We start from the raw sequence: 21242 nt of genomic DNA on the forward strand, positions 1-21242 counted from the left end.
TCCATAAATTACCTAATATTCACACAAAGGTCCATTTCTTTTCCATACTAGACCAGCATTGTGCAAACCTTGCATTCTTGACTTTTGGTCCAATTGGGAGGCTAACGCTATCAAGGTCTCTTGTGGGATAGTACGAGGAAAATCGAAGTGCCAAGGTAAAGTGGGTGCTCTGGCTCCGTTGAAAAGCATCACTTTTTTAGTCTGAAAAATAAAAATGTTTTACTAAGATATTGGGTTTGTTTTAGACCAGGGCTACTCAACTAGCGGACCGCGGTCCGAATCCGGACCTTTCGAGTATTTGATTCGGAACGCACTTAATTCTTCCTTTTGAATCATTAGCCCCACATTTAAAGTTTCATTTAACAAAATGACTTTTATTGTTTTATATATATATATATGTGAAAAGAACGATAACACCATAGTAAAAAATCTTGATTATCTGGTATCATTATCCGTTCGAGAAAGTGCGCGTTTACGGATGCCAAAATATAATTTCTGGAAACACCGGACCCAAATAATTTTGAAGTTTTGTATGTGGATCTTCGGTAAAAATAGTTGAGTAGCCGTGTTCTGGATTTAAACACTATAGGCAAGAAGTAACAAAATTTGTTAGTTATACTTACTCTTGTGTTGTAGGTCATTCCAAGCCATACAACAACAGTTCTCGATTCTTTGCGTAAGTATTCAAGTACTAAGTTGTAGTGTTCCATTGAGTAGATATTTGCTAGCTCCCAACCTTTGGATTTGCACCATTTTTTAGCGTCTGGGTATTCCACATCTCGAATTTTATGCAAAATGGCTTGAAAACATTTCCCGTTGTATAAGAGCGTTGGACAGTGTTCTGAAAAAAAAAAATAATAGTAACTGTTTTAGACCATATGTTCCTACATGTGTGCTTTAAACGATGCAAAAGGTAGAAAATATTTTTGATTTTCAATGCAATTTTGAATGTAATCTAACTATATTGGTATTGTAGGGTTGGGACCAATAGCATTCAGTGGTTAACTCAAGTCTACAGCATCTAAGATTTAACCAATTAGGCCAGACGAGCTGAATCTAAAGCACGACTTTCCTGTCATTATGAAACATTATGCTCTTATCTTAGAATCACCCGCTTGCAACGTACAGATAGAGTTATAATAAACTTCATCAACTTCAGACCTCATCAATAAATCTTCGGTGATTTGGGAAGCGCGAAATAAAATAGTGATTACGTGATGGGAACAGGCAATGATCTACATGTTAGTGACGCTATTAGACCTGGATAAATTAGCATGTATGAAATTTTGGCGCAGTAAATATTTTACAAAAAAAGTGTAGTGTCGTATTTATGTAGCCGAAAGAAATTGTGCTGGTTATAAAGTAGTTTTTGTCAAATTAAAAGTTTATTCTAGCAAGATTTCTTTTAAAAACGAATTATTTTTGCCAAACTACATTCTCGCACAAACACAGTCTTGTTATAGTCAGACCTGCACAAGCTTTTGGGTACTTCCGTACTATGTGTACCAGGTTAGGATTAGACCATGATTTTATTCCGATTTTTCTTTTTTTATTTATATCACGAGTTGGGAGGCTGTTTATATTAGTTAAGTGAATAGGGTTTAATCTGTTAACATAGTTTGATGCAAAGAAGGTGAAAAAAATCTGTTACCTCAATATTGATACACATACTTTTGGAGCGCCAGTGTTCGCGAAAAATAACTCATCTAAAAAATTGAAAACCTGGTCGACACATTGTCTATTTCAATGGGCAAAATGGACTTTGTGTCGACCAGGATTTGAAATTTTAGATGCCCCGAGTCACTGCGAGTCTGGTTGACTCGTGTCCAAGTCGAGTCAATGACTCAAGGATCCCTAATATTGATGTCAACTATAATTATAGAAATGTTATCAAAAATTAACAAATTGGACACGAAATGGTCATATGGAATGTGTTGTTAATATTGTGTTGGTTTTAGTCATTTACTTCTTGTTGTTACCCTATGGGAAAATCGCTTTTCTCATCCGCTACTGGACAAATTGCTTTGAAAATTTCCAGCGCCCAAAGGTTGTATATTTCGCTAGAAGGTTATCACTTTTATTTATCAGATTTTATTTGCTATCGGTAACAGTATTTATTGTACAAAAAGTACTTTGTTTTGAATTTCGTGTCTTTATATTTGAGCATCGCTCTCTCGTTTTTGGTCGAAACTGAAAACCAACAAACCTAAAGTCTTTTGTTCTATTTTCATAATTGTGTCGCTCAATCTTGCCAACGCACTTTCAAATTTTTGTTCCATTTTATCGATCCTGGCACTGAGCCTTGTAGTTGCTATAATATAAAAATAAATTTTTATTATTTTTTTTCCACATTATATTGTAATGCACCAAATGTAATACAACTCTGTAAACATAATCAAGTCCATGCATCTGAAACAAATAACTGACTAACTAATCCCATACCCGACATTGAACAATCAACTCGCCCTCGGGATTAATAGGTTATTTTTTGCAACATGGATATATTTTCGAATAAGTTAGCTCTGATGTTTTGATAATTTGTTGGAAGAGAAATGAAACAAAAAACGCATATGTGAAAGACGATGGCTAATTGGACGCATTTCAAATCAAATGATCGAGGTTACTGATCGAGAAATGCTATTGATATTTCATAGTAAAAACTTTGTAAAAATTTTGTTCATTTCACAAAAGTCATGATCTGACTTTACCATTCACAACTTTTGCTTCCAGCATATCATTGACTAGATTGTAATCCACGGTTCCTTTTGGTCCAATTACTCCCCTGTCACCATTGACCCCCGGTGGACCCCGCTTTCCTGGTCTTCATTGAGTTGATTGGTTAACTGGTGACGTCACTGAGCTTTCTGTCGTCAAAACAATGAACATATATTTTGACAAACTTGTTCTTGTTGTTGTTGGTCCGCAACGACGAACGAACGCGGTGTTACAAATATGTAGAGTAAAATGATAAATCCAACTAAATTCTTCATTTTGCATCCGAACGTTCAACTAACAGAACACAAATACTTGATTCAATTTTATCGCGAAGCCAAAATCGTTTGCCTATACTATAAAAAGTTGACTATTTTAATAAAAACACATAATCATCGTTTTATCAATTTGGATTGCTTTGACAGAATATATTACATCTTTCCATGAAGGTGTCCCAAATCTTAGCATTTATGACCTTATATCTACTTCCAAATACCTTGAAATCCCTTAATTATAGCTTATTCAAATAGACTGACAAATTTGACTTACCGTGTAAACCATTCAACTTAAAGGATCATTTTTAACAGTCATCTCACCTTCCCTGTCTCAATAACACTCGGGTAACAATGTAAGAATCGGAAATTTTATCTGTGTTCTTGGTGTTATAGTATGATCCCCTTCAGCTAACACTGCAGTCCAAATTTGTTCTATACAAGGGCTTACATATTTGATACACTGAATTTTTTAACCGTTCAAAACCAGGGAGCAAGTAAGGGTTAAATTGAAGTTAGCTGACATTTCTCAATGGATGATTTTAAGTTCATACAACGTTTAGCCCTTAGAAATAGGGTCGTTGTTCGATTCTACAATTCTGTGGCTCCCGTGAGGAAATATAAAAAAAATCAGAAAAATATGAAATCGACCGCGTAAGTAATTAGGTAATTTTAACCATAACAAAACGTTTACTCTAAGTCTGGAATATCTCTCTTTTAAAAACAAGTCATTTGGTTTGCTGTTATATTATGAGCTAACTCAAAAAGATATTTGAACAACTGCTTGCTGCACCAACTTTGGCGCAAACATTATGAGAACGAGTATTTATTGATTCGCTTCCTGCAAAGGGTACAGCGGAGTTGAGTCTACTTTAATCAGGCCAACATTTTTGTGAAATTTTCGCAAACTGTGTGCGTGACTAAAATTTTCAAAGCTTTTAAGTCTTGTTAATGTGTCATGTGAGTTGAGTTGTTCATTTGAAAGAGTTTGAACCGTAGAATATGAATATTCTCCACTTAAATTGTAGTGAGTAACGAGTGGAAGTTTAACATGGACTTCAGGTTTTAGTCACGAATTTCACTTTCGAGATTTCAAATCCTAGTGACTTACGTGAGCAGTATTGCATGTTCAACAAAAGTTAGACGATTCAAAAAAATGTTCATCTGGCCCCACCCTCCCGGTCTCGCGACTCGTAGTAATGTAACCACTGCTCCAAACGAAACAACCGAAACAGATGAAATTATGCTTCCGTATAACTACGACAAGGGAGTCTGTGGAGATCTCCTCTAAGACATCGTTAGACATCAGTGATTGCTTGCACCTAGACATGTTCGGAGCAGAAGGGGCAAGAAAAAAACAATTTAAAAAGTTTTTGCCCCCATAAAAATACTTTGGTCTGAATAAACTAGTTAGTTGTTTAGCGTAATTGGATATGTCACTTGTATGTATGGCGTCGTGTATTTAAATTTCACTTTTTTACATTTTTCATTGGAAAGCATTTGTATTTTAACCAGGGCCATGGTGCTGGATTATCGGGTATTCTAAAGCTAATGTCGTTTGAGTCAATTTAGGCCAGCGTCCAGTCTAAAATGGTGTTATCCAAGAAATCGGGATCAAAATCTTTGTGAAGCCGGAATATGGAATAGGCGACGGACCTCGTAGGGTTTCCGTAAATAATTTTATGTAACCGTATATATTATTATTAGTACTCCAATATCATAAAACAATTAGGGAATTTAGAAATAAATCATAAAAGTATCATTTATCATGAAAACAAAATACATATTCCTGAATTCATCATCAAAACACTTCTTCGTTGATAAAACAAAATTGCACCAAAACGGAAGGATATCTTTGGTAAGGAAGACACGGATATTGTAACAAAATTTTGCCCCATGAGATATTGAAAAATCACGTTAGATTTTGGCTGTAAAACGTTGCAAAATAGTGACACAAAAAGGAATTTTATGTATATAAAATGTAAAAATAAATTCAGGGTGATGATATTATTTCGATCATAATTTCTTTAACTACCAGATTCAAAAATTTTTCAGGCAACAGATTTATGGTTCAAAATAAGATGGAATCCGAATACTTTATGAGTTTGACTTGTATGAAGTATTATCTATTTTGATATTCATATCCGAAAAAATATTTCATAAAAAAAAAGGAAATTAAATAATGGGTCAAATTACCAAATCGACACAAATGACAAGCGAGGGTTTTTTCAATAATAAAGTTTTCGGTATTGTCTTACTATGCAGCAAGATATTGAAATTGATCGGAAGATAAGTAGGCTGATTGATTGATAGAAAAAACTTTAAATGGGTAAGGCTACAGTTGCCTTACTTCATATGCAGGCTATGGGTGCATTACTATACAGCTTCTTGTAGCACATTTGAAGAGGATGGTTGTTCGTAAGCTGACTCCACTTGTCTTTGCTTAGTTGGCGCAGGAAGAGCTTGTTCGTAACCGGCAGCTTCTTGCAGCACATTTGAAGATGATAGTTGGTCGTAAGCTGACTCCACTTGTGTTTGCTTAGTTGGCGCAGGAAGAGCTTGGTCGTAACCGACAGTTTCTTGTAGCACGTTCGAATATGATGGTTGAGAAACTGGGTCGTTGGAAGGAGTTGCTGATTAATTAAAAAAAGTTCGATTAACGACTATAGGAGAAATATTAAATATCTTTAAAATATTGACGAAGAATTGGCGAACAGTGCAAGACATATCCAAATCTTTCTTATTTTTCATTGTCGTCACTCAAGAGCAAATTACACAATAAGGAAGAGTAAACGTTTGTATAATGACTAAACGATACAAAAAAGACTAGCAAAATATTTGTCATCTTTTAGTAATTTGAGATGAGAATGATACCGGAGAAGACATACATATTTTACTTAGGCAAATTATCTTATCTTCCTGTTTAAATATTTTTGCATTGGTGATGAAAGGAAAGCTGGTGAATGTCATATTTATTTACTTATATTTCAGAATTTTCCGGTGGCTGATCAATAATAATGTATTTTACGGGAAATGGTGATTTTCGGATCTCACCACCTTTTTCTTGTATATTTTCGTAATTATGTTCTTTCGCTTCTGCATGTTTCTTTAACTTCTTTATCTTATTTATCAGTCTGTATATGATTAAGCCAAAGATTACGTAGAAGATCAAAGGAATCAAAAAACCGATCACAAAACTGACGATGTTCAACTCAAACGATTTCTTTTCTGAAAAATTATATAAGCTAAAAAAAACTTAAATATTAGAAATTTTTTAAATAATTTTGAAAGTTTTAACAAAATTGACAAAATTGACAATATTTTCATTTTAAAACCGAATAGTTGCATGAACATTATTCCTTAATCAAAAGAATAATTTTCTAAACAATATATATTTCAATAAATGATTCCCAAACTTTTTTCATTTTTTTTGAAGTAAAGTGTCTGCAAAAATCATAATTCACTTCCATAAAGTTTCGATTGGAATCTTATATAGTTCTCGGAACATAATTAGTATCTAATTACTATTTCCCTTGAACTATTTCCTGAAACTTAATACTGATTCAGGTTTGAGCCGGGATCATACATCAATATAATACATACGGTTCTCTAATATTGGCCCATTAATAGCAAAAAGAAATTCAATATAAAGGTATTCTCGCAACAAGGATTGAAAATCAATTTCCGAAAAATATACAGTTTTATTTAGATAATGCGACAACCACTGTCCATGAATTTCATACGAGTGAGTGAATTCTCAATGATTACACCCAATTGAGTAGAACAAATCTAAATACTTGGAAATATAATAATTGAATTCAATTTATACCTTTTGGATTTCCCACACAAGAACCTATGACAGACCAATAGCAATTGAATATTTTGATCGAAACAGAATAATTACGATTTGGTTCTGGTTGAAATGAATACCCGGATGATGACGTCACTTCTATGAGCTTTGTGTCTATCTCCGAGTTTGCATCTTGCGAAGAAACTGGAGTTGAAGTTAGATTCAGTTCCTATAAATAATCAGATAAAAAAATTGCATCAGAAATATTGAATTTTTATTTTAAATTTTCTAAATATTGGTGTCAAATAAATTGTTGAAGATAACGCAATAAACCAAAACTTCCAGATAAATGGAATATGATTTTGATATAAAATATTGATAAAACAATATCTGTCATTTATATCAGTGAACCAAAACAGATCTACGATCGTAAGCAACAGATTGCATGGCTGTGGAATCAGCCAAACTTTGTGACACAGAGTGAAGTCATATTACACGTATAAATTCTCAATCCAATATACATACCATCAACCAAGTTGTTGTAGGACATGTCTTTCAAATAGTTTGTGTTAACAATGCAATTATCGACTCACCACGGTATAAGAATCACCAGTCTCTGTTTTGTTATATAAGATCCATGAGATGACGCAAGTTTGCGTATTCTTGTATTGTATTATAGACGAAGATTCAACAGATAACGTTGATCCGTCTTTTCTTGCGCTTCGGATGGTAGAATATTTGGTTGGACAGTTAACCTTTGTTACACATGCAGTTTTCTGAAATTTATATTAACAATATAATAAAGCAACGGATAAGTTGGACAAAGTGGTCAAGTAGCATAGAACGTTTTAAACGTATTCCTGAGAGAGAAAGTCCGTTTGCCCGAATTAGAACCCACGCAATAAAAATTAAAAAGAAATGATCCTTTACGGTATATTGAAACATTATTACTTACTTTGATTAGAAAGGTTGAGGTAGGCGACAAATTGGTTATTGTGGTTGACTGTTTCTCAGATGTTGGTGAATCCACCCATCTTGTTGATTCACCTGAGGTCGGACTTACTTCTATTCTGTGAAACAGATGTGAGTTGACAGTGACAAATTAATGCAAGTACCAACATGTAACGATATTGGTAGTGATGTTGGGTACACGGGTCGTGACCAACATGATAGATTTACATGATGACACTCACCAATACGTCTAATAAATTTAACAATGTAACTTAAGCAGCTTACACCCTTTTCTTAGATGACATTATATCATTGTTGTGAAACGACTATTGATATGGATTTGTCTGGTAGCCTGTTTGGAGGAAGGGATGACGTATGAACAAAATCTTGTAATTTATGAATAAATATTGATAAACCTAAACTCACTTATGTCGAAATCCAACAGCATTTGTATGTGGTTTCCATGAGACGACCAAGTCAGAGTTGCAGACGGTATTTGATATTTGATGGATTGTGGGATTTCCAGCCACTGAAAGTAAATACCAAAAGATTAGTTAACATAGGTTACAAAATAAAAGATCGGTATTTATATTCACCTCCATATGATTCTGTTTCGCCGAGTTTCCAACTGTTGCCGTTTCGAAAATAACAACTATAGGATCCCGCATCAACAATATTTGCATTATGAAGATTCAATGTTGCTGATTCATTTTGTAACGTTTGATAAATTTACTTGTAGTTGCGGTTGATACTTTGCTGGATGATTTGTAACATTCAGCTTGTGTTGCAGTGCTGCAGTCTGTTGCAGAACAATTTTTCTGGTTTCCATTGATTGTTTGTATTCTAACGAACGGGCCTGGAAACACTGAAGCAGAATTTGTAAAATTTGAAGCCGTAAATAACACAAATTGGTTTAGAATAGGAAATCTAGGTTGATTACTCTGGTTCATGCAAGCAGAAACACTAAACTTTGAAAGTACCATAATTATATTTTTTTCAAATAAAAGCATTTTTTAATTAGTACTGTTAGTGCAACTTTGTTTGTAACACAATTTAAATACAGTGATTGAGGTCCAATAATTCTATTATAAGCATTCAGTGGCACTGACAAACAATACTTGTATTGTATATTTGTATATGTGATCTGTATTGAACAGTTACAATTGAATATTCTCAATTTGACACTCTATTTCAATTCATATTTAATTTACAACCATTATTTGCGTGATAGCTTTTTGGACAGGAAGTTGAACTATTTGAGTTGTGCTGTGGGTAGTGCGGGTACTGTTATAGTAGTGTTCTGGGTTCTATAGCTTTTTCACAGTTCAAGCTTCGTTCAGAATATCGTATAATTTTTGTGGAATTGTTGGTATAATATTACGGTTTGACTTTCGTGTACATATATTTGAGTTTTGCTCTATTGTTTCTTTAGGTAAAATCTATGCGACTTGATACGTTCCCTTTACCTTCAATTGAGCAACCTTGCATATTCGGACCACTTGTACAAATTAATGAAAAAGCGGGAAAATCCATGAAAATATTAACATGAAGACGAGTCGCACAATTACGTTCTAAAACCATAGCCATCTAATTAATGTCATCGAAGGAAAAATATCAATGATACCTTTTTTCCTAATTAAAATACAACAACTGAATATTATCTTTCTGGCAAATGTAGTAGAAGTTTTCATCACAGGATATATCAACCCATTCATACGTTTCTCTACCGACTGTCAGACAATTTTTACCAGTCCCACCATTTGGCTGATTATATTTCCTGATAAATTGAGAAGCCGTATTAATTAAGTATAAAATTTATGCGCGTTCTAAGCAATGGTTATTGTCAAGGTGTTGCGCAGATATGGCTACCCATTATCTATAAGCAGGAGAAGTACTGATATATTGAATATAAAGTTAAAATCAATTGCAGCTTTGCTTAATTTATCATATTGCCCGTAATTCTAATCTAGTGACGTTTGTCATCATTTCACAACCGACAAAATGAATTAAACTACGGTAGTGAGGGAATATCATCATTGAAGTCATGCCGTGGTAGTTCTCTTCACTATAATATTGAGAATACTGAATACTGCATGGTATACGTGTTTAAAAAACTATTTCTCGCAGCACATACGGTATGTTGTTTTTATTTTTTGAGACATTCCTAAATAAAGTTAATGGACAAACCAGAATTGATATCCCACTTTTTCCTTCATTATTAATTGGTCAAGGTATTGGCGAAAATTCCGAAGTTAAGCAGATTTACGGTACCTGCCGACCTGCACAAATTTCACTTTCCAATTTTAAAATCCTATTCACTTGTGTGCGCATGTTTGACAGAAATAAGGCGACTTCGGAAAATCTTCACGCGACCCAGAGTTTGGGAACCACTGATCTAAGCAATAGTTATTTACATGGCGACTTTTGTGAATAGAATTGAAAATCAAACCAGTTTTGATATCCCACTTCTCCTATCATTATCACATCAGTACCATTCTGCCATTTCCAATCTCCTTCTCTAGCTATGTCATTTCCTCCGATGAAAAAGGTGTTATATGCATTTTGTATGCTTAGAATATAAAAACCTTATTATTAGTTTTTTAAGAGACCGGAGCCATCAATTGAAAATTAAAAAATTGACTGAGAGAGCTGATTAGACCACAGACGGGCCGAGATACCTAAATAGCCTTTATGTGATGAAACAAAGTATTATTGAAAACGCTGATTATGCCACGTAGCCCGTAATCCAAAATCACCAGTTAGTTCCGGTGTTTACGTGTGATTTGCAATTTTGAATGTACATGTTAGTTAGTAATTACTGAAAAACCCATTGCATAAAGAACAGGTTTTGCTTCAATTTATTCAAATATACAAACTTGTAAGCTATAGAAATTCTATTGATTCTTGCGTTTATTTTATTTACGAATAACTACTAGCTTCAATACAGCATATCCAAGGTAAATAAATCGCTGTGTAGAAATTAACATAAATACTGAGGCTGGTTTTACGATTATAATGTGAAAATAATGAAGTACATATTATCCCGATCCTACAACATGATTCCTAAAAGTAAAATATTTAGCTCTCGTACATCACTGTACAAACAATATCCTATTTCAACTCACGTATATAATAAGTGTTTAATCTACATTAAGATGGTACAAACAACAGTGAGATAATCAAACCCACCTATTTAGTGCTAAAGTTTAATTCAATACATTGAGTAATTACCATGTAGTAAATAACACCAAGAGATCAAAAAATGAACTAAATAAATTTCTACTCACGGGAATGCTGAATTAATGACTGTCGTTATCTCTCATTATCAACTTTAGCCAAGTAACTTCCCAATCCTTCACAGGAAGATTTTGCCTTGTTGTAATTTCTACGTTGTTTGAAGAAAAGTAGTTCGAACCCATCAATACATTCTTTCTTCCAAGGATCTGAACCACAACGGTATCTGGAATTGTAATCGAATTCAAAATTGAACAACTAAATAAATAACAAATCTCATTTATTAACAAGGAATTTGACAGAGAGATTAAATTAATATATACAGTACTTTTAACAGATGAGTTTTTTTTTCATTTATTATAAGAAGCTATTTCATTTGTCAGAGAGAAGAAACTTATTTATGAACAAAATGTTTGACAGGATAAATTCAACAGGATTCAACTAACCTTGAGCTGAAGCACTGGTGATGAGGATTGAAAACAATATCGCCAAAACTGTAAGATTCATCTTTATTATTCAAAGGACACAGTTTTTGACATTCGTGGTCAACTTAAATATTACAACCTAATTTTTAATTCTTTTTGATTAGGTCGTTTTGGTTTCAATTATCATAACTGCAATATACAAAATATAATTAATTTAATGCCACTATAAAAAAATAAAAATATACTTATAAAAATATATATCAAGCAACTCCATTACGTGGACGTGATAGACATCACAGCTCCTATTGTTGAAGCAATATTATAAATAACGGCGAAAGACGCCGACTGACTTGAACCTTCGTGACGCAGAAGATCGGCCTTTCCACCTATATCCCCAACTACATAAATTCGCCCTTCCTTATATATATATTCAGTTTTAGGTTAATCACAGATCGTTGTTCGTTTACTGAATTGGTTTTTTTTTTCCGACATTGCGACGATATCCATGAGTCTTTCTTATGGTAAATTACAAGAAGCAGTACTGGCTGCACCTGATATGAAGCGAAAGCATTGCAACACCTTTTCTCGAGAATACTTCGATACAGTGATAACTACAAGATATATGTGTAAGCTTCTTCATTCACATTTTAAAATAATTCTACTGCCCCAAACTGCTACTATTATTACCGTACCAACATTTCACGAAACCGGCTTTACATACAATCATGAAAAATGGACGTAAGTTGTCACGTATGGGTGTTGAACTGAGATGGTTCACTGAGTCAGTCTACCACTTCCCATCATACTAACAAAAGAGTTGCAAACGCACGGAGACATTGACTTCCAATAACCGTTCCTTAGTCACAATGGATTGTGTGTGCATGCATCAGTTATACCTGATGTAATAGCACAATTCCATAATTATGGAAGTATTGCCTTTTATACTTGTTAAGCAAACACTGCATTGTGATAATGCTTAGCATCGTTGTCATGAGTGGATGTTATGAAAACCAAATAACATAAACAAGTGGAAATTGTTTTCCTCTGTCTTTCATTAGTGTGTACCTATAGCATCAACCCCCCCAAATGCAATTGAGATCTAATCTCAACATACCCACCATACACTGTATTACACAGATCTTCGACAGGTTCGATAACAAATCACTTAACAAATTTGCATTATTGTCATCTAAGACATAGGTTCTCAAAGTGCTCCGTACGGAGCCCCAGGGCTCCGCGAGAGAAACCCAGGGGCTCCGCGAGCTATTGGATTACTTTTAAAAATACTGACTAATTTTGTAACTGTTCAAAGAAGCAATAACAGCTTTGATAAAATCTGACAACAATATAACCTCGAAATGTGGCAAAGAGGCGGAATTAAAAAATGACATTATTCATAAGCAGAAGCGCGGCCAGGATTCTTAAGAGAGAGGTGGTTCAAAATTGGAATCGGAAATTCTTCATTCTTCGCGATTAAATAAAGGGATAACGAGATTTCTGTTGTGTTGCGAGATTTCTTACTCACGTTTGATTCGAGATTACTATTAGTATTACTAAAATGGAATAATACTATTCTAAAATAACATAAAATATGTGATAAACTGCCAACTATAAATAAATTGGAGTCGTATTTTTGCGATCTTGGGATTTGTCAAACTTGATTTGTTCTTTCGCACTTAAGATTATTTTTAAGCAAGATATCGCCGTTTTAAAAATCTTAAAGTCTGGGCAAAATACGAACAATTGAAATTTATTTCATTACATTCGGCTCCGTCGGTAGTTTCAGAATGAAAAAAAAGGTACATCGCGGATCGCGCGCACAACTGATTGCGTGCGGCTCTGTCGGTAGTTTCAGAATGGGAAGAAAGGTACATCGCGCGCACAATTGACTGTGTTTCGATTTCGCAGTTACTACGAAGAAAACCTAACATAACACCAAATTTTGTGATTTACAATGTCTATAAAAGCGTTTTCAATCTGAGGTGAGTCTGCTGAAACCAAACGTGTGATCTTCCATTTTAATTTTTAGTTTTAATATTTTAGAATGCCGCTTCACAATCAAGAAATTTGAGTTGCGGATTTACCTTTTTATTAATTATTATTTTTAGCATTTCGTCGCCGATGACTATAATATGGTGACATGTTTTTCACATTGAACTCATAATTCCCCACAAGAACAAAAAAGCAATTAACGTCGTCATTGTGTAACAATACATGTACTCGTTGTGTAACAATACATGTACTCGTATATGCCGATAGAAATTTTTGATTTAGGGAGAATAAACACCGGCGTAACGAGGTTTAAAGGTTCAAAAACATGCCATGCTGACAAAAAAAATTGGCGATTGTAACAAAATACAATGGCGCACGTTAAAAGCGGCCTTTCAAGTCTTCTAAAAATGTCAAAAGGTAAAAGATTCGACCCCTAATTTATTCATATGTTTGTCAAGTGTCAGATTTACAGCTTTAGTATATATAATTTATGTTTAAAATTTAGAAATAATTATGACTTGTATTAACCCTATTAAAAAGGTTCAGCATTTAAATTAGGTAAAGTACTTTTAACTTGCTCAGGAATATTAATCTGAAAGTAACAATTTTAACATTTCTTTTGGGGCTCCGTGATTAATAGTCAACCTTTTCAAGGGCTCCGCAACACCAAAAGTTTGAGAACCCCTGATCTAAGACAAGTGATTCTTACCAGCTAGAAGAGGTTTGAGGTGAACGAAACTAACTCCCTATCTTCATCTATGCCGTTATGCTAGAGGTTTACTTAAAAATAATGTAGGAACATATTTTATTATTAAGTTGTTTTCTTCCATATTGAAAATACATCGAGTTCTGAATAAGGAATGCCGCATTGAACTAACTGCAAGACGACATTGCTTTATTGCACGTAATTGAACACCTAATTGAATTCTATCGAGGAAACGATATCTCTCGAAAAAGCTATCAGACAATAAGTTAATAAGGCCTTTTCATAAAATGATGAAGTGTCTTTTTATGGTTTATCACAACTTTTCGGATCGTTTATTGCTTCTAAAAAACTCGTTCCATTTCTTACACTTTCGAGAATGCTAAATATTTCGTGCGAGGATGGAGTTTCGCTCGAACGAACTTTGGGAAAAACAGAGATCCCAGAGAATGTAGGATTGTATGTATATGATCACTGTATTGCTTCATCTAGTACTTCAGTGGATAACAGAGATGCCCCACCGATTCCCCAAGTTTAGGCTACAAAACCCTTGTATTCATGCTCTCGTTTTAACAACATTCAAAGTCTTACAATTATTGAATTATTCGCTCCTATTTACTTTTTTTTTGAAATTGTATGACTTGAGTTTTAATTACAAAAAAGTGTGAAATTTGACCTTAATACCGGTAATATTTGTCCGCAGCACGACTTGATAAATCTTCGTCATTTCGAAACCAACACATGCAAAAAATGGAATAAACAACTATTCTTAATAAATGTGTTAGCAATAGGTCTTCGTGGAATCTGATCACCAGAGCACGAATTCGAATTTTCTTGTAGTTTATGTCAGATTACGCCATGCTTGTCCGACATCTTGGCAAAATTAAAATTCGTTAATCGTAGTTTTACAGAACTTACAAAGTTGAGTTAATTTTTTATTGAAAACAGTTTATAAAAAAAGACTGTGCTGTACTTTTCGTGGGATCTCAATTGATTCTGTCAATTTTCAAAGAGTTTTACTAAATTGCTGTTGTGGGCTGTTGCGCGTTACATTAAGATGTGATAACAATACTGGTTTGTCTTTGTTACTTGTGGCGTAGTGTTAGCGAATTCCGGTACACTCTCGGTGTAGAAATTGTTATCAAGATAATCGATCTAAAGAACGTATGTCTGACCACAGTTTGGCCAAACTAAACCTCGACACTCAACCGGTACCAAGCCCCAGTGCCTACCGTTTTCGCACAACATTCAAAACACCACTAACTCCACCGACTTACATGAATCGATCAAGTTAACAAGAACTGGACAGGTCCCACCATCTGTGCCCCAAAGAAAAACAGCTCAATACCCGCATCAAATCACAACACCATCGCAGCAATTGACCAAAACAGCACTTTAGGAAAGAATTTTTCACATTCTGGCACAGTAGTCATATCATGAATTAGCACTCCACGCACTAATATTTCGCTATCCTGCCCCGGACTTACTACTACCAGGTGAAGCAACGTAAACGATTCACAACGTTACTAGTTTTTTGTGTCGAACAGGAAACTATAGTCTATCACAAAATCACTGGATTGGGATGTCTTTGGACGACTGTAAAACGGTACAAACAGTAGTGATACCGCGTAAATAAAGTCCAAACCCACATTGCATTGAGTTACTTTTTTCATAAGACATGCAATGCTAAACGAACTGTATTTTTTCCGTATATACAATATCAATATAAGATATTAATAACATATTGTTGAAGAATATAATGAACAAATATAAATTTAATATGTATGTCTGTCATTCTTAATTCACGTCTTCCTATATTTACAAAAAATTTGGAATATCACATAGGCAGCACAGGGAGGTTTAACACGACTCTGCCAATAGTTTAATTTATGCAATATCGCTTAAAACTGATTAATATCATTGTAATATTAATAAGTTTATTAATATCATTAATATTGATTTTAGTTATGATAAGCGAAATTCTTGTTCACACCACAGGTTTCTTGATTGCAGTAGTCAGTTAAAATAATTTCACATATTAACGGACCTATATATATATATCTGAATAAAGGAGACTTTTTAATATTTCGAGAGCCAATTTTAATATAAACTTCTTGGAGTGAGTCTGTGAGAAAAGTTTGCAGAACGAAAGTTTTTCCCTTATGTTAATAAAAATGGCCAGCTTCACGGAAATTTGAAATAACTGGCGAGACCAAATGTGCATTTGGGATCATTTCAACACATTACTCCATCTATACTTCTTTGACATAAATATGTATATGTTTCAGATACAAGTTTTTATAAACACAATAGTGTTCATTATATTCAAGGGGCTCAGTGCTGAACTTTCAAGTGAAATTATCTTTTGTTCGTCTTAATAAGATTAAAATACTTTTATCCATAGTTATACAAATATAACAGCAACATTCACAAATAATAATAAATAAGAATCAGCAAAGGTTACAAAGTGCTTCAGTAAAACATTATTGAAAGTCAAAATTTCCTTTTCTGTGAAAATACAATAAAAATATAGAAACTCACAAAGGACGGATAGATCATCATCGAGTCAACGACACCCTAAGATAATTAAAAAGCGAAACAAAAAGGTCAAGTAAAAATTCAACAAACAATAGATTCAAACACCACACAGTATCCCTGAAAGAATTTGCAGGACCTGGTGAATAAAAGTCTCCAGCGTCAACTAGTGACGATCTGTATAATTACAGAGAGGCACATCACGTACCAGCGTAAACACGTGACGAATGAAATGTGTGCATTTTTAGACATATCATCTGATTAGTATGAGAATAATGGCCTATTGTTAGTCAAAAAAAACATTCTTCCATTTTTGTTTTCTATTTTCAGTCAACAATAAGAATTCCTTCATTCATGGAAATGACACTATGAAACTTTCCTATTTCATAGTATATGCGTATTAGTTGTCGGGCATGAAAATTATAACGAGCAAGACAAAATGAGTAAACTTTTCGAGTGAGGGTTTCTAATTTTTATAGTTGCATTATAAAAAGATACCCAGACCTAACCTAACCAACAAGTCGTTTATAATATTGCATAGAAAATACATGAGACAGATAATTGCGTTGATCCTTCTATGGGATGGAGGAGACAAGCGACAACAACATGATTGGATACTTCAACATCAACGGCCTTGTATATAACAAGTTTACCTATTGTTTTGTCAAAAAACAACATGTTTGGGACATTTTTACATTTTGTAATATGCTAATAGGTACTGCTTAGCTGAAATTCATCAGGCGTTGTAAGTTTCGTAAGCTGTTTCCACTTGTGTTTGCTTAGTTGTCGCAGGCAGAGCTTGTTCGTAACCGGCAGTTTCTTGCAGGACATTTGATGATGATGGTTGTTCGTAAGCTGATTCCACTTGTGTTTGCTGAGTTGTTGCAGGAAGTGGTTGTTCGTATCCGGCAGTTTCTTGCAAAACATTTGAAGATGATGGTTGTGGAGCTGAATTGTTGGAAGGAGTTGCTAATTAATTGAAAAAATGAAATTATCAACCACAGAACAATTAAAATTCGATTTAAAATACTTATCTTGATAGAAATCAGATCTAAGTAAACCTGTGGTAGACAGTGTGTTAAAATAATAATTATTTAAATAAAATATCTCAGTTTTTTTCTATTACTTCATAGAAAGTATGTTCACAGACCAATCTCTTTCAAACTTTTAGTAATCTATTGGGCGTGACTCCTAGTAGGGCGGTAATTTTATTTATTTATTATTTGCGGTGGCATTCCAATTTTGTATAAACTCGAGATATACAAATTGTATTGCCCCACTATTAGAACCTGTATTGATTCATAAACGTTTCCTATCCCATTAACATTGATGTCATGTGTTTATCATTGAAGTGGAGTTACAGCTTATATCGTGACCGTATTCTGTTGTGTTTATACACTTTGAATAACACTTCGAATTTGATTTGTATAGGAATATTATCTTATACATCAGTTCTGATTATTTTTCACTACCTTTTTCTTTTATAGTTTCGTAATTGTGTTCTTTTACTTCTGCCTTTTCCTTCAAATTCTTTATTTCTTTCTTCAATTTGTATATGATCCAGACAGAGACGACCAATAAGACGAAAGGAATGAGAAAACCAATCACAAAACTGATGATGTTGAACTCGAACGCTCCTTTAGCTAAAACAAATACGTTACTCTGATTTCCTGTTGTTATTTGAAGGTTTTGAGATTATAGTTTTATTGGAACGGCAACATCATCTCTAGAATTACAAAGATAGTATATAACGTTCACGATAAAAGAACACTTTATTTATCTTTTAATTCTCGAAACTGTTCGCTTGTTATGTTGTGTTGTTTGAAGTTTGCTAATTTTTTTCATAATCTGGCTTTGAATTACCCAAATCTGAATATTTGTAATTCTTACCGGTATTGTTCTTAGCAGTAGTCTCTTGTTCACCTTGTTTCAACGTTATGGAGGGGCTTTGACTGAAATGTATTTGGTCATCAGAGGGCGTGGAATAAACTATCGAGACACTGAAGTAAAATAAGTTGTATTATGCATTGCGGAAATAAATTCATTAAATGAAATACTGACAAAACATCCGATATATTATATTTGATTTGATAGCATCATTAAATACATGAATCAATCTAATTTGACGTTAACATACATCTTTACTGTCTGTCGGTTTTGAAATAGCATTATAACAATACCAAAACTTTCAATTAAAAATTAATAGTCTATGATGATCTATATAACCCTAAGATATATCTGGAATACCTGAACGTCTTTTTACCTAATTTTTTGTTCCTTCCTGTGAATAAAATTTCTTTTCTCAAGCTTTGTTCATTTTGTAACCCTACTTTTCCGGTATTTATCATGTCACAAGTTGTTATTGAATCTTCGCCGAGTGTGAAATTCATTTGCTTCCCATTCATGCTGAAATATTCAATGGGATTAAAATATGGTCTGTTTTACAGGAATTACCGCTGCTACTCGAGACAATAGAAAAATGACGTTGCAACGACGCATACAAGTATATACAAATTGAAACTCTTAATATAGCAGTTTATATGAATTCAAAATACATGAATGGTGCGGTGGTACGCACATCGCAGTATCAAAGTATCTTGTTGCATGTGCTTCGTATATGTTATAGCCAAAAATTATTGGAGTAAAGTATTAGTAGTACAATGTGTTTCGTTACGGTCGTTAGAAAATTCAACGTCAAAAATCTTATAAACTCTACAACAAATAATCGCTGTTGTCCTGATATATTACATAATACATCCACTAGCTAGACGTAAAATCAAGTTAACCGGGTAATCTAATTAAATGTTACTTTCTAATTGGCTTTGTCGGATTAGCAACCAGAAATAGCAAATGAAACAAATCATCCTAGTACTTCTTACGAGTGGGACTTTCATCCGATCTATTAATTTTAATATTACAAATAGAATTTTAATCGTTTATCTTATAATTCGTATTTTTTGTTTATAAATCCCGTTCAACTGAAAACACCCAATTGACAGATCACGTAAAATATTCTTCTGGAAAAAACGATTTCCAACCTTGTCATAGGTATTGCTTTAGCAATATATTCATCTCCGCTCACTGTGTTGTTAATATTTATCATGTCAGTCATGGAAAAATCGTCGCCAAGTTCCTTCAAATTTGTGTGTACAAGTACAAATATGCAACTGTAGGTGAATAAAGTATACAATAATAAAAGTTGTACTGATAGCACTATTTGTTGAGGAATGAATTCCGTATTGTGGAATGATATTGATCAAAATAAATCAAAACTTCCGTGTCTAGTAAGCAAATTGACTATATTGGTGAGACAGATGCTTAATATACCTAATATGATATATTAACATGCTCGGTCGATTTTCATTCCAGGCTAACAATCAACCATAGAGAAACAGACGTACTAATTTTTTAAACACCGATATATTATTTTCTACTCTGTTGCATTTAGCTTACCTGACAAGGCCATTAGTCTCATCCGGTGCCTGTATTGCCAGTTTTTTTATGCCGTACACGTTGATTAGGTTATCTTCAAAACTTTCTGGCGGGAAAACCTTTGCAGAAGCTAAAATAGGAGACAGTGTTTGCTAAAATAAATTGCGACAAACATGCTTACGATATCCATGATTTTTGCGTTAAGCATCACACTTTCGCTTCAAACAGGCCCCTGCAAAGGTGTCTAACATTCAATGAAATTTGAACATTCATACGATTTCATTTCAAAAGACTTACGCGTCTCCACATATTTTGGTTTAATTAAATGGAGTTGTTAGGTAGATTGGTGACTGCAAAATTGATTTCATAAATATTAACTTTTTAATATACCTGTGGGGTTTCCTAGACAAGTACCAGCAACCAATAATTCTTGACCAAGACCAGCACAATTAAATATTTTCATCGAAACAGAATAGTTACGATTTGGTTCTGGTTGAAATAAATACACGGATGATGATGTCACGTTTATTAGTTTCATGTCTGTCTTCAAGAACAAATCTCGCGAGGAAGCCAGGGTTGAAGTTAAATTCAGTTTCTATAAATCATCAGATAAAGAAAGATAAAGAATATTAAAGTTTTTATTGTAGTTACCTGAATATTGGTGTCAAATGAATTGTTGAAGATAACGTAATAAACCAAAACTTCCAGATAAGTGGAATATGATTTTGATATAAAATATTGATAAAACAATATCTGTCATTTATATCAGTGAACCAAAACAGATCTACGATCGTGAGCAATAGAGTGGATGGCTGTAGAATCAGCCAAACTTCGTGACACAGAGTGAAGTCATATTACACGTAATAATTCTCAATACAATTTACACACCATCAACCAAGTTGTTGTAGGACTTGTGTCTCAAATAGTTTGTGTTAACAATGCAATTATCGACTCACCACGGTATAAAAATCACCAGTCTCTGCTTTGTTATATAAGATCCATGAGATGACGCAAGTTTGCGTATTCTTGTATTGTATAATAGATGACGATTCAACAGATAACTTTGATCCGTCTGTTCTTGCGCTTCGGATGGTAGAATATTGGGTTGGACAGTTATCCTTTGTTACACATGCAGTTATCTGAAATTTATATTAACATTATAATAAAGCAACATAAAATTTGGGTGAAGTGGTCAA

The 21242-nt window shown here is 33.8% G+C and overlaps 1 protein-coding gene across 1 annotated transcript; it reads right to left on the reverse strand.

Moving 5' to 3' along the window:
• Window positions 1-4860: 4860 nt before the first annotated feature.
• LOC144425196 (uncharacterized) lies at window positions 4861-11466 on the reverse strand. Its single transcript, XM_078114696.1, has 11 exons — window positions 11406-11466; window positions 11056-11185; window positions 10175-10294; window positions 9420-9502; window positions 8459-8590; window positions 8152-8254; window positions 7730-7844; window positions 7368-7550; window positions 6814-7003; window positions 6039-6212; window positions 4861-5617 (listed from the first exon to the last, which is right to left on the reverse strand). Exons 1-11 carry the CDS (start codon window positions 11464-11466, stop codon window positions 5361-5363), a joined length of 1548 nt encoding a protein of 515 aa, XP_077970822.1. The 3' UTR covers window positions 4861-5360.
• Between the last annotated feature and the right edge of the window lie 9776 nt (window positions 11467-21242).

Source organism: Styela clava, chromosome 1 (assembly GCF_964204865.1).
Source record: "Styela clava chromosome 1, kaStyClav1.hap1.2, whole genome shotgun sequence".
In the NCBI taxonomy this organism is placed as follows: domain Eukaryota; kingdom Metazoa; phylum Chordata; class Ascidiacea; order Stolidobranchia; family Styelidae; genus Styela; species Styela clava.